General features: G+C 50.8%; 1 protein-coding gene across 1 annotated transcript; it reads right to left on the reverse strand.

Annotated features, from left to right (window-relative positions):
• Window positions 1–1,749: 1,749 nt before the first annotated feature.
• GDF2 (growth differentiation factor 2) lies at window positions 1,750–6,882 on the reverse strand. Its single transcript, XM_003278182.2, has 2 exons — window positions 6,322–6,882; window positions 1,750–4,499 (listed from the first exon to the last, which is right to left on the reverse strand). The coding sequence occupies exons 1-2, from the start codon at window positions 6,665–6,667 to the stop codon at window positions 3,556–3,558; spliced, it is 1,290 nt and encodes a 429-aa protein (XP_003278230.1). The 5' UTR covers window positions 6,668–6,882; the 3' UTR covers window positions 1,750–3,555.
• Window positions 6,883–14,501: the final 7,619 nt, after the last annotated feature.

A 14,501-nucleotide genomic window follows, 5' to 3' on the forward strand; every position in this document is an offset into this window, starting at 1 on the left:
TCGCTGCTGCTTTCTACATGGCATTCCCCAGCCTCTCTCCACTTGCTGTGGTACAGAGGTCAGGTCACAGTGAGGGGCAGAGGACAGCCTGGCCATCCTGCCAACTCAGTGTATGGCTGGGGACAGGCCCCTGGCTTTGCTGGACTTCCACTTCTTCATCCATGTGACATTGATAAGATTACTATCCTGATGGAATGCAAGGGAAATACTTCAGGAAACATTACGAATGCAGCCTTGAACGTGGCAGTCATCAGGCAGAGGAAATTTGATCACAAGAATCACCCAGTGACGCGGAGGCCAGGGAACATGCCTTGGGTGTTTCCTTGTATGTTCTGTCACTGCACATCTGTCCCAATTATGTTGGCCCTCCGGGAGTGACCAAGGTGAGAGGCGCTCAGGACTTTTCCCCAGGGGACTCAAGAAAAGATGTCAGCAGCTCTCAGAGCCAGGCCAATGATGACCATGCAGGAGGAATATTGCGGCCCTCCTCAGAGCCAGAGAGGTCCATCAGGAGCATCAGGAGGGGGGTGGGGATGGTGGCACTGTAGCTGGGCCACCCAGAAGATTGGCTGGAGCTATAAGGCTGGGAGTGGGGCCAGCAAGGTAGCCCCCCGCTGGGGGGCAGAGAACAAGAAGGTGGTGTTAGGCTGGAGAGGAGGGGAGGAGTTAAGGATTGTCTTTTAGGGCAATTCAGGGCCCCCTTCTCCAGACGTGGGGAGGTAGAGGAAGGCAGGGAAGTAAGTGTCATCTTTGACTTGCAAACCCCTACACATAGACATCCCACCCCCTCACACATAGAAGCCCATACGTGAGCACTCCACTCACCCCAGTGTGCACACACCACATCACTCACCCCCCTCAGTGTGCACACACCACATCAGTCACACCAGGGTGCACACACCACATCACTCACCCCCCTCAGTGTGCACACACCACATCACTCACCCCAGTGTGCACACACCACATCACTCACCCCAGTGTGCACACACCACATCACTCACCCCCCTCAGTGTGCACACACCACATCACTCACCCCAGTGTGCACACACCACATCACTCACCCCCCTCAGTGTGCACACACATCACTCACCCCAGTGTGCTCACACATCACTCACCCCAGGGTGCACACACCACATCACTCACCCCAGTGTGCTCACACATCACTCACCCCAGGGTGCACACACCACATCACTCACACCAGGGTGCACACACATCACTCACCCCAGGATGCACACACCACATCACTCACCCCAGTGTGCACACACATCACTTACCCCAGTGTGCACACACCACATCCCTCACCCCAGTATGCACACACCGCATCACTCACACCAGTGTGCACACACTGCATCACTCACCCCAGTATGCACACACCGCATCACTCACCCCAGGGTGCACATACCACATCACTCACACCAGTGTGTGCACACATCACTCACCCTAGTGTGCACACACATCACTCACCCCAGGGTGCACACACATCACTCACCTCAGTGTGCGCACACTACATCACTCACTCCGGTGTGCACACACATCACTCACCCCAGGGTGCACACACCACATCACTCACCCCAGTGTGCACACACCACCCACCTGCATCCACCCAGCCCTGAGATGGCCACCTGCCCCTCCCCTCTGCCTCCTTAGGAAGGGGAGGCCCATCCCTGTGGGGTCTGGAGAGTAGGGTAAGCAGGGTATGAGTCTATAGGGTCCTCAAGATCGGGTCTCACATTCAGGAGGGGCTGCAAATTAGACATTTGACTTTATTTTCGAGTGAAATTTTCAAGCAGGCACAGAAGCACACCACTAGGACTGAAAGAAGATGCTCAGCACCCAACTTGGAATCGCATTGTAACACCACACTGCCCGGCATGTACCAGGAATTCATATTTTCTCTAACGCCAGTAATTAAACAAGAATGTTTCGTTGTATTTGTGTGTTAAAGTTGTTCATTGGTTCCATGTAAACATTTAACATAACGTTTTCCCCACCCCCCACTTTTTTTTTTAATAAATGGGAGCTTCAACCATGGAGAGGGACCCTGGCCTCTCTAAGCCTCCCCTAGGCCCTGCTTTGGCTGGAGGTCAGAGGGCCATAGGTGCACTCTTCACCACTTCCAGACTCTTCCTCATACTGCCCCGTTCCATGTGTGGCCAGGAGAGTCAGAGGAGAGGGTGAAACACAGAGCAAATGGAAGCCTTATCCTCCCTTGGGTTCGGGGAGGCTGAGTCTGGTCCCACAGTCCGAGCCCAGGCGGGGCGCTGGGATGCACATGACTCAAGAGAGTCGGCAAATGCAGGCAGAGCCGGTGATCGCCGATGAGGACTGCAGCTCTTCCGAGGCTGGGGAGGCCTCACCCAGGAAGGCTGGAGTCTTGTCACTTGAGGACATATCACCAAGGAATAAAAATAGGTATGTTTCAAAGACCAAAGCCAGAGCACATTTAATTCCCACAAATTCAAACCCAGGCCCATCTCCCATGGGGTTGTCGCTGGGGGGCACCCTGGGCACAGCATGCTGGTGAGCTGGCTGTGCTGAGTAACTGCAGAGGTGCTGGCCACAGGCTGCCCCATCCCTCAGGGGAAAGTGTGCCCGGCCCTCTCAAACGGTCACATGGTTTCAGTCCATGGACAGTGAATGGCCCTGTGTGCACCATTGGCCGTGGGAGCACTGCACCAAGGGGTCACGATAGCTCCGGCCACAGTGTATCATGCAGCCCACGGGGCTGCTGTCCTGACCTCTCTCTCTATCCTGCAGGTGGCCTGGGGTTAGTTTTTCAGTGCCTCAGGGGTGATATTAAAAAGCATTTGGCCGCTGAGTGAGCACTGGCGACAGTGGCCAGACCACGCCCTGTATGTGACAAGCAGCCCAGTCACACCTGTGACTGATAGGCCTCAGCCTGGCCTGGCCTCAAAACTCCTGGGCTCCCAATGTCTCACTGCTCTTTAGCTGGAGAGAACCTGCTAAGCTGCAGCGGGGCACTTGGGAAGATCCTGGGCTTTGGTGTCCCACAAATCTGAGTTGGAATCATGCCATTGACCAATGCTACTTGACCTGCCTGTGTTTTGTGTCTCTAAATTGGAAGCCATGCCCCTCTAACTGGGTTGTGGGAAATAACATGCAATGATGGGTGTGGCACGCGGCCTGCTCCTTCCCTCTACTTCCCAAGGGTTTTGGAGTGAGCTGGCCTCTTCCACCTCTCTAACTTCCATCAACCTCGGCAGTCACCTGCCCGCCTGTGCTCCTCTGGCTCACTGCTATTGTTTTCTGCTGACTTTGGATTATTTTTCCCCCTGTCTCCTTTTCATCACCTCCTTGCACCCCAACAACCCTCCCAGGCTTTCCTGTTGTGCTCAAATCCCCATTTCCTTAGCCTTCCCTGGCAGTTGAGCTCAGTGGTGTATGCTTTGGGTGGGGGGTGGGGAGGGAGAGCGGGCTCCCTTTCCTCCTCCAGGCTGTCATGCAGATTGAATCAGTCCTTGTTGTGCCCAGGGGGATGCAGGACCTCTCATGTGGAGCCCCTTTGGCCTGCCTCCCCAGCCCCGCAGTCAGATACTACCTACACCCACACTCTGCCACGCTCATGCCCTCATAATGGTACTTGAGGGTGGGCACCCCCATGTCATCCTTGTAGAGGACGGAGATGGGGCTCAGTTTGGTGGGCACACAGCAGGCCTTGCCCACCTTTGTGGGGAACTTGAGATGCACCAGGGTCTGCACGATAGCGTGTTTCGTCGGCGTCACATCGTCAGCCAAGGGGAAGAAGCAGCCGCCCTTACACTCGTAGGCTTCGTACTCCTTGGGTGCGATGATCCAGCTGTCCCAGCCGATGTCCTCAAAGTTTACCCGCAGGGAGGTCTTTTGACAGTGGCTGCCAGCCCCGGCGCTCCTTTTCCGCCTGGCTAAAGTCGACCCCGCAGCCACGTGGCCATCCGCGTCCTCCTCGTGGCTGCTCTCACCTTGCTCTGTGGAGCCGTCCTTGGACAGCTTCTTGAGCACGCTTTCTTGTTCATGGCTGATCATCTCCCTCAGCTCCAGCCTGGTCTCCTTGGTCCCGCTGCTGTGGTCATTGGAGAAGACGACAAAGAAGGGCAGGTTTCTGGAACCTGGGGGGACACTGATGTCCAGCATGTCGCAGCCCTTCCTGTGGTTCTCCACAGTCACTTCCAGCTTATTTTTGCTCTTGGTGGAGTCGGACCGGACCCAGCGCTTCACGGCGCTGGACACTTCCAAGGTCTCCCAGCCCTCATCCTGAATGTCCTGGGACACCAGGAACGTCTTGGTCTCTGTAGCACTATCCCAGGCATCTGTTCCATCCAGAACATCATAAATCACCACGCTTCCTTTCAGGTCGTGAGAGGGGTCCACATGATTTTGACAGGAGACATAGAGTCGGAGCTCAGCTCTGGTGATCTGCTCGTGCCTCGGAATGGAGATGTTGAAGAGCAAGATGTGCTTCTGGAAGGGGAAGTCCTCCGTGGCAGTTATGGAGATGGCATCTGAAATGCAAACACACGTGGTGGGCATCTGCCGGAGGGTCTGTTTCCATGACACTGAAGCTGAGTCTCAGGGTTTAGACAGAAGGGCATCTGGGATAACAAATTTGGTCTGTATTGTCTCCATTCGGTTTCACCCAAGCCCTTAAGGTATAAGAGTATTTTGAAAGGTACATTTAAGATCTTCCAAAGGAGATGCCTCCAACTGGGATGGACAATTCCCACTGTTTATTGAGCACCTACTATGTGCCAGGCATTCCACTGGGAGCTTTGCAGAATACATTTCACCTTAATCCTCTCACTTACCCTGGGAGGATCTAATTATTATTCCACGTTTGCAGATGTGGAGACTGGGATTCAAGGCAGTTAATTGCCAAAATGCATACAGCTAGTTAAGTATTCCGGGACTTACTAGCACACAGCTAGTGAGTACATAAAGAAAACAGCAAAACTCACTGTCAGATCCTGAGTGAAGATCCTAAGTGTATGAATTTAAAGGAGAGATCCTGGGTGGGGACAGTGAAACCCCAATATTAAGACAATATCAAAAATCTCAGCCTCTAAACAGTGTATAAATCATTTGAAATTGTAATTTCCAACCAAAGAGAAAGTGGATGATTGGTTTTAGTGTTTCAGGAACAAAATCTATTAGCTTCAATTGCTTTGTCATGTCAAGCAAAAATGGGGCTTGACTTTTGGCCACATAGTTATCTCGATATCCCATTTATCCTGGGCTGACACTTTGTCATTAGCACGCTCCTGCTATACCATGTCTGGTTCACAGACAGGGAAAAGAGGTTGTATTTTCTGAGCACTTGCTATGTGCCCACATATATGGAGACCTTGTGCTATAGGGAAACCTAGCTGGCAGGTTTTGAAGTGCTAGTCCTGCCTCTGCAGACCGGTTAGGTCTGGCCTGGATGTGGTATGGAGTAGGGCCCCTTAGCCATTTGCAAGTCTCAGACCCAGGAAGGGAGAGGCTCTGTGCTCCTGGACATTCAGAGGGAGACAACAGCAGCAGGAAAAGCCAGCTGTGCAGGCAGACAGGCCTGGGTCAGAATCCAGCGGCTTAACACTTCCTAGGTGACATGGGTGGGTACCCTTGGTGGCTGCAAGCTTTGACTGAACAGTTTCACTCTTCAGAAACTTATTTCCCCTGCGTCATGTGAGCTTGACTGAGTTAGGACATAGGTCCTAGGTCTGTGTTTGTTATCTTCTAGTCCTTCTAAATCAGATATATTTCTATTTAAAAACAATTAGGTTCTCTTCCAACACTTCTCTGTCAAAGAATTTTATCTGATTTTTAAAACCCTTTCACAAGAAAGGAATAGATGTGCTTTGAAAGTTTAAAAATATACCAGTTAGTTGGAGGTGAAATAGGTTGTCTGTTCTGTTCTGAAGTAGGAAGGGCACAGGAAGGGAAGGGGGAAAGGAAGAGAAGTGAATCAGAGGGGAGAGATGGAAAGAAGAGGAGAGTAAAGGGAAGGGATGGAAAAAAGGGAGCTGGCATCCCTGTGCACCTGCTGTGTGGAATGTGGCACACAGCCTGGGGAAGGTGAATCCTTCAGAGCAGAAGCGCTGAGTAGAACTCTCAGTGACCATGGAAACATTCTGCAGTCTGCACTGCCTGATAGGGAAGCCATTAGCCACACATTTGAAAGGAAGCTGGTGAGGCTAAAGAACTAAGTTTTAATTTTATTTCATTGTAACTAATTTAAATGGAAGCTTGAAGAGCCTCCTATGGCCAGCGGCCTCCACCCTGGGGAAAGCAGCTGTGGACCTGTGAGTTCCACCCCAGCACGCGTGGTGCAAGCGGAGACCCTACCTTCCATGCTGAAGCTCCGCACAATGTTGGACGCTGGCGTAGTTGACTTATCGGACGTGTACCTGTTGTACAGGTCGATCATGTACTGCGGTGGCTCCACCCTGGTTTTGTCCTGCGAAGGGACCCCACTCAGGTTAAGGCTGCGCAAGAAATCCACCTTCATGTTCTCCAGAAACATCTTCAGGTTGAAGGTGTGCTCCGGCAGCCCACCTCCAGGCACCCCCAGTGGGCTGTGGGCGTTTCCCCCAGCAGACCCTCGTCCCCAGCTCTGCAGTGGCTTCCCCTGTAGGGAGCCAGCCAGCAGGGACAGCAGGGGCAGGGCCACCCACAGTGCCCCAGGACACATCTTGGGCCCGCGCAATCACCCAGAGAGGAGACCGCAGGCGGCCGTGCTGTGTTAGCGGGCACGGGGAGGAGCTGGGAAGGAGCAGGCCGGCATCTCCCTGCTGTTTGCTCTGAAGGAGCCGTCCTGGCCAGCACCCACTCTCACCCGCCGCCGGGCTGGATTGTCCTCCACTTGTGCTTATCTGGTCCTCGATGCCGCGCTCCGACGTCTTATCTGAGGGAGCCTTCCGTTAATGAAGGCTCTATAAACATCTGACAAACACACAGGGCATGCGGGAAGGACACGGCCTACTGTAAAGAATCTGTGCTTCTCCAGGGGGTTATTGCCCCCTAATTAGGATACTTTCTCATTTCCTTGCCAGGGCTCTTCGGAAGAATCTCCAGGCAGGGTGACATATGCTCCATCTCCTGGGCCACAGGAGTGAAGAATCCAGGAAATAAGACCAAGTAGTCCTCCAAATATAGAAAGGACAGCACAAGATCACAGTGAACCGTGGGGGCTGGGGAGATAGGGACAGTGTGGGGACCACATCGGGGCTCAGAAGAGGCCTGCTTCTTGCAGAGTCGGAGCTTGCCAGCAAGGCTGCCTGCTCTGTTGGTGGGATGCATTGAAGAGCATTAGAGATCACGAGTGAATATGGCTCCCGTGCAATTTAGTGTGGTGATGAGTCAGACTAGACACAAGCTGGGATCTCAGCTCCCTCACCGATTCCCTGCAACTGTCACCTGGAACAAGTCACCGCAGATCTTGGAGCCTCCCATTCAGAAGATAGTTGTAGGGGTTAAGAGGATGCTGTGCCCCAGGCTGGCTTGGTGGCGGCATTCTGGATGCCCCCTCTCCAGCCCAGGCCTGATTGAGCTGGAGCTGGGGGAGGAAGCCCTGGGTTCCCCCAGCCTGCTCTGTAGGAGCTCCACAACACACTGCAGCCTGTGGGGAGCTCCCCACATCCCTGCATCCCAGCTCTGTCACTGGTCTGTTGTGGGGTGGTCTTAGCTCACACCGACCTGGCAGCCACCTGGCCCACACTCACCAGCAGGGAGAACCACACAATCTGGTAGACAGGGGAGCAGGAGGGTTGTTCTGAGACTGGTATATGCCAAGAAGATGATCCCCTGGCCTTTGGAGGCTGACAAGCTGTGGCCCAGGAAAGGGCCCCAGGGACTGCATTAAGAGCAGTGTGTCTACACTTAAACTCTGTCCATTTCCATCACGTGTGGCTTTGAGCAAAGCAAAGAAGGAGCATGGTTAGAAACACTCTGGGGTATGCTGTGCCTGGTGGTTTACTCAGGGGAAGATATTCTATGCTGGTGAGGCTGTCGGGGAGAGGTTCAGAGAGCTGAGCAGGTTTAGGGGGGTGCAGGAAGGGCCACAGCATGCTGCGGTCAGAGATTGCAGAGGGGGATGGGTGAAATCAGGAGCCCCCGAATGGCTGGGCCTGGACAGAACTTGCTATCTCTGTCCTTTGATGACATGGGCCAGGGGAAGACGGGAAGTGTGCTGCTTCAGAAATGCTGCTTGGGAAGAGGACTGGAAGTGTGCTGGGCTTTGATCCAGCTCAGTGCAAGAATTCCATGGGGCACAGAAAAGATGAATAAATGGGTGCCATGCCCAAGAAATGGAGCTGCAAATGTGGAGTGGGGTGTGGTCCGGGAGGAGTGAGGACAGGGCAGACACCTGCAACGTGGTCTGGCCAGGAGCTTTTCACACATGAGAGGCTGAGCAGAGGGATAGCCTAGTGGCCTGGATGTGCTCAGGAGGAGCTAGGGGCTTCTACCTGATGTTATTTTTTAAATGTGACTTTTTTTTTCCCCCAGTTATAACAGTAGTCTATAGTGTAGAAAAATTGGGAAATGGAAAACATTAAAGAGAAAATAAATAACCTACAATTTAATCATCCAGTGATGCCCACGGTTAGCATTTTGAGACACATCCAGCTCCACAATCCTATATCTGAAACCCTTGTGGCCAGGATTGTGTTGAGACTCCGACAGTTTCAGATTTGTGGGATTTTGTATTGTGCACATGCAATAACATTCCCAAAGGGGTCAGAGACAACTCCTTATAATGACACACATGAATATTTCTGCAGTGAAACAAATAAAGACACAAATGTCCACTCAGGTCAAGTTTTCCCAGAAAAGGAATTAAAAGAAACTCTAGGTTCTCAGATGGTTCTTTATTTGGAGGTCTCAGATGAAGGACTATGGACCTGATGACCCTGTGATCCAGGGTCGTCACAGCTGCCTGTGGGTGCTGGTCACACAGACTTTGACATGGGTGTCTTTCCCTGGAGCTGTGCCATGCATCATGCCGGTGTATATCTGAAATGATTTGCCTCACAAACTCAAGATATCAATATGTTCACATCTGTTTTATTGTTTTAAATGGATTGCTTGAGGTTTCCTGATCCATATTATCAGGAAGTCTAGTCTTCTCCTTTCCTGAATTGTCCAAGTGCCCCATGGGTCAATTAAGTCCAAAGGAGATGGGGTGTGAAGGTGTGAGTCCAGCTTCTTCATGCTGGGAAGCGGGAGGGAGAGAGGGGTCCCACCTGCTGTTGCTTCTCAACAACACTGGCTTTGCTGTTGGGCACTGGTCCTACATGTCTAAACGGCTGCTTGTTCTTAGCTGATGGGATGCTCTCCAGCCCAGGTCTGTGGGGTGGCCCCCATGAGGCAACAAGGTAACAGTGTTCTTAGACATGTGCCGGGCTTACCCATCTCCAGCATGCATGCCTCTGTGGCCAGTGGCTGGGTGAAGGTAAGAGGCCAGTTATGGTCACACACCAATTCCAACCAGCCCTTTCTCAAATCTGTAGGCTCTTAAGGGGGGCCTAGGTCACCAGCTGAACTCCCACTTTCATCAGGTGGTGATTTCAGGGACCTGGTTACCTTTACATACAAATGGACCCTGGTCCATCTGAGAAAATCCCCCTAACTCTGGGTCTTAGGGAACAAGTCTCAAAATTGTTCTGATTTTCCCAGGAGGAAACAGACCCTGGATGTTCCCTCCTGCAGAAAGACCCCTCCCTCTGCTATCACCAGCTTTGCATTGTTGGGGCCTCAGGAAGGAGCTGCCTCACTTGAACCACAGAAGTTCTTATTTATCTCTCCTTTCTCCCCTCCTCCTCCAAATTGTGTACTTTCTAATTCTTCACCGACTTCCCAGGGAAATCCGTCCACGTGATTATTCAAAGACTAAAGATCTGAATTATGGTAGTCTTATGTGTCTACACCTAAATGAAGCAAAGCCCGGCATAAAATTTAAGAAAATCTACACCAAAGTGTCTTCAATCTCTGCCTTAGGTTTATTTTCGAAGCCACTTGAGATATACAAGGTTTGATATATATAGGCTTGCTTCTCTTTGACAAAAATTTTTTTAATTAAAAAAAATTTTAAATGTCATCATTTGGATTCCTTTTGTCACAGGTTGCGGAAAAGCAGAATCTAAACAGGCCTAAGCAAAGTGGATTGCACCTGACTAATGAAACCTTCTCAATCGGCAACGGTTTGGCTTTAGCATGGCTTGAGCTACAGGACAGTTCTAGCCATGCTTTCTCCTCTCTCAGTCCTGCCTTACACTGTGTTGGCTTCACGCTCCATCTCTCTGTGTCTCGGCAAGGTGGCCACTCACTGCAGCCGGCCTGCATCCCTTTCACATGGGGGGCTAGGTGGGGTCAAGGAGGAGCAAAAGCCTCTTTTCCAGGAAGTCCTAGGGAGTCTCATGGTGTCTCTCTGATCCTGATTGGATAATCTGTGAACACTCCAGCCAATCACTGTGGCTGGGGGAACGCAATGTCCTGAATGTCCTGATTGGCTTAGGACCCTGGGATGGGCGTGGCGCAGACAGCACAGGGAGAGAGTAAGGTTGGCATGAACCCCAGAAGGGTCTAGGTCTGGGCACCAGGAGGAGGTACTGGGAAAGGATTGTATAAATACCTTCCCACGTCGTGAAAAACCTTTCATGAACTTCATTTTTTTTTTTTTTTTTTTTTTTTTTTGAGACGAGATCTCACTCTGTCACCCAGGCTGGAGTGCAGTGGCGTGATCATGGCTCATTGTAGCCTCTACCTCTCTGGTCCCAGGTGATCTTTCCACTTCAGCCTCCTGAGTAGTTGGGACCACAGGCGTGAGCCACCACGCCAGCCTAATTTTTATATTTTTTATAGAGATGGGGTTCTGTCACTGCTCAGTTTGGTCTCAAACTCCTGGACTCAAGTGATCTGCCAGCCTCCACTACACAAAGAACTGGGATTACAGGCGCGAGCCACTGCGTCCGGCCCATGAGCTTCATTTTTAATGACTAAACATTTTCCAATTCTATGGACATATCTTAATTTATTCAAATATTTTCCAATGGTAGGACAATCAAGACTATTAAGATAATATTGCAAGACACATTATCGTACATTGTTATAGTGTATATTTTGTATTATTTTATTGGACAGGTCATTGGAAGTGGAATATCTAGGTCAAGGTATACGTAACATTTGCAAAGCTCTTGGTAAGCGTTGCTAAGCTGCTTTCCAGAAATGCTTTTTAAATATTCACTCTCAGCTGAGCCTAAGAACTCATCTTACCACACTGTTACCAATACTTCTTTCTAATCCTTGGCAAATTAATGAACAGCAGCAACAAAAATGCTAATTTGCATTGCTCCTGAGGCCGGACTATATTTTCCCCCACTTTTTTCAGGAGACAAACCACAGGATCTGGGCTTCAGCCTCCAAGGAGGTATAGCAGTGGCCAGGTCTCACCTAGTGCTGGTCCAGGGCCATGCTCAGGAATCACATTTGTTACCGTGCTGTGAGTCTAGGGAGAGGGCCAGAGGGCGCCACAGATTCCTGGGTGTTCCACAGGAATATGGCCCAGGGTAAGCATGCAATAACTAGTCATTAGTATTGTTGCTATCAGTACATGATCTTTCTGTGACTGTTTCCATCTCCCCCATCCCTGGGACAGCTCTGCCCTTCCTTTCCGTGGAGCTGCAGAGTGAGCTGTCAGCTCCGCTCTTCTACCAGGACTACCTCATGCCCCTTCCCGCTGTCCTCCACCAGGGCCAGTTCTGACTGCCATTTAGTACCTGCCTAGGACTCCCACACCATGCAACCTCTGTGTTCCAAGAAACAGTTGGATTCATCTAACAACTACTAAAGGGCCCCAGGGCTGCTCCTCTGCTGTCAGCAATTTGACATGTCCAGCCTTCACAGCCAGCCAAGGCTCCTCCAGGGCAGGCCTCCCATGCTCATCTCTGCATATGTCTTTGAAGACCTCGGCATGCTCTGTGGTGGGTGCTTGTCAGGCTGGGTTCTGCCCCAGTGGCTGCCAGCTTGGCCCTGTCCTCCTGCCTTTTCTCAATACCCAGACAGTTTCACATGACTGTGCTGTTGTTACTTTTAACCAAAACCTCAATAGGGTCACAAATCTCAGGACTTGTGAATTACAGAAATCATGGCATCACTGCAATTGGTATGGAAGAAGCACAATTCAATGAACAAGAGAAGTAAACCTGACTCATCCATTTATTTCAAGTATCCTTGAAGCCCGTTCCTCCAAAAAGGTGACGTTGACCTCAGCGTTCCTTCATGGAGCGAGAAAGGATTCACCTGAGTTTCTGTTACACATGACTCCAGAGCATCAGGGACCCCTTCCCTCCCAGGAGGCATCACTAAAAAAACCTATTCTCAAAGCATGGCCATTGAGCCAGCAGCAGCAGTGCCTGGGAACTGGATAGAAATAAAGCCTCAACCTGAATCTGAAACAATGCTAGGGGGCCCAACTCTGTCAAGCTCTCCAGGCAACTCTGATAGGCATTTTGCACTGTGGTTTTGACAAAAGAGGGAACTCATAAGATCCTTCCAAGAGAAAACATATGAATACATTGCCTAGCATGGTATTTGGCCCATAGTAAATGCTACATAATTGGATAAATAAACATATTTCTTCTCCATCCGACCCACCTATCCCCGACTCATACAAACAAGCCTGCTGGCAGATGCTGGAGGAGCATGGCTTGGGGTTGGGCTGAGCGTGAGTGAGCGGACTGGAGGCAGGGTAGATAGAGGATGCATGGACATCACTATCTCAGGGAGCAGAGAGAAGGGGAAGGGAAATCCCAGAAGCACCTGTGAAGGATCTTATGTTTCCAGGTTTTGGTACAGGGAAATAGTTTTGAACTCTAATATTGGTGTTTTGGTGCACAAGTCACAGCCAGGGCTGGTCAGCTGGCCTGCCCTCCTGGTTTCTCACTGAAACTACCTTCCAGCCCTCCCTGGCATGTGCTGCTACAGACGCTCTTTGTGATGTCCTTATTCCACCAGCCAAGCCCAGCTCTTTCGTCCTGCTTGATCTCAAAGTCAGCCTCTCTGTGGAGTCATCTCCATTCCTCCTCCTCCACAGTCTCCTCCTCTCACCCTCCCCTTCCCACCTCAGACATCCATAAGTTCCTCAGTCACAGCTTTGTCTCCATCCTGGCCACAGAAAAAGCATGAGTTATAAGCTTCTGTTCTGATGACATTTTATGAAGTCATAGAGAGGCACCTATTGGGACACCCCAGGCAAAACACCTGGTGGTACCAGGACTCAAGTCTCCCCATTTCTCAAGTATAAAGGTTGTATCGGAAGCCTTCTGAAGTTTTCTCCCAGCCCTCAAGTTTCTCGCTCTCAATGGTACTGTTTATGTTTGTCACATGAACTAATCTATAAGAGGCCCTGCCCTTCTAGAGGATGTGTAAATTCAGAGGTGGGGCCCGCTGCAGGCCACCACCCTGCTCCCTCCAGAATGAAACAGGCCCAGTTGAGTGACAACAGCAAACCATGTCTAGACTGTATGATGGAAGCTTTTGAGCTCTTATGACAATGTAATGTTGACATTTTTTGTTTTAAGGGAAAAACAAGTTATTTCATAAACGTATTTCTTTTTTAACCTCACTTTACTGTGTCCCAACCTCAGTGTCGTTGGGACAACCCTAGCAGACTGGGGATCACTGGCCAGGAAGTTCAGGGTCAGTGCCAGCCATGTAGGCCTTGAATCAGGTGGCCTTGGGCATCAAACTTAATGTTCCCTGTGGTCTTGGCAAGACATCAATGGACATGTTACTTATCCTTCCTGAGCTTGTTTTTCTGCAGCTCCAATTGGGCAGTAAGTTGCAAGGCTGCTGTGAGGCTAAGCAAGATCCTATAACTGCATGGTCTTCTATACATTGGAGGGGTCACTAATGATACCAGCTCCTCCTACCATAGAGTTGGGACATGTCATGTCCCCATTTGGGACCCGCCCCATTTCACATTCCAAGGTCTTCAGGGCATGCCCAGGAAAGATGGCAACTACTGAGCACCTTCCATCCAGGCACAGGCCTGGAGGCCCTGCCCACGGCTGGACCCAGGGAGAGTGTCCCAGCCTGCCCTCCCCAACCCCAGTAAGCCAGACATGAGGACTCAGAGGCATTCCAGGTATTTGGGGGGAATCCAGAAGTTCTCCCAGGAACTGCAAGTGCTAGAAAGAATAAGATAAAACTACCTTGGGACAGCCCATGTTTAGCAAAAATAGAAAGGGGGCAGTTGAATGAGAAGAAAATGAGGGATGGAGTATGCGGAAGAAAGGGACTTGGGAGTTTTATTAAGCCCCAATATTTTTTACTTATTTTGCTATTAACTTATATCCTGTCATGTTCCAAAGAGAATTAGACATGGCAAACCAAGCACTAAAGTGCAGGCTAGTTTGCACCAGCCCAGCAATCAATAGCAGCTTGAAGGCAACAATTTGGTCCCATGTCCAATTCCTGCGGGAGTAAGGGAATAAGGTGGTAAGTGTTGAGGACCATCCCAGCCCTCC

Source organism: Nomascus leucogenys, chromosome 18 (genome assembly GCF_006542625.1).
Source record: "Nomascus leucogenys isolate Asia chromosome 18, Asia_NLE_v1, whole genome shotgun sequence".
NCBI lineage: Eukaryota > Metazoa > Chordata > Mammalia > Primates > Hylobatidae > Nomascus > Nomascus leucogenys.

What these genes read in the sequence shown, in the direction of transcription:
- GDF2 (XM_003278182.2), bottom strand. Translation starts at nt 6,667, where the DNA reads ATGTGTCCTGGGGCACTGTGGGTGGCCCTGCCCCTGCTGTCCCTGCTG. An exon ending in GCGGAGCTTCAGCATGGAAG is followed by an intron (nt 4,500 to 6,321) that starts GTAGGGTCTCCG and finishes TTTGCATTTCAG; the next exon opens with ATGCCATCTCCATAACTGCC.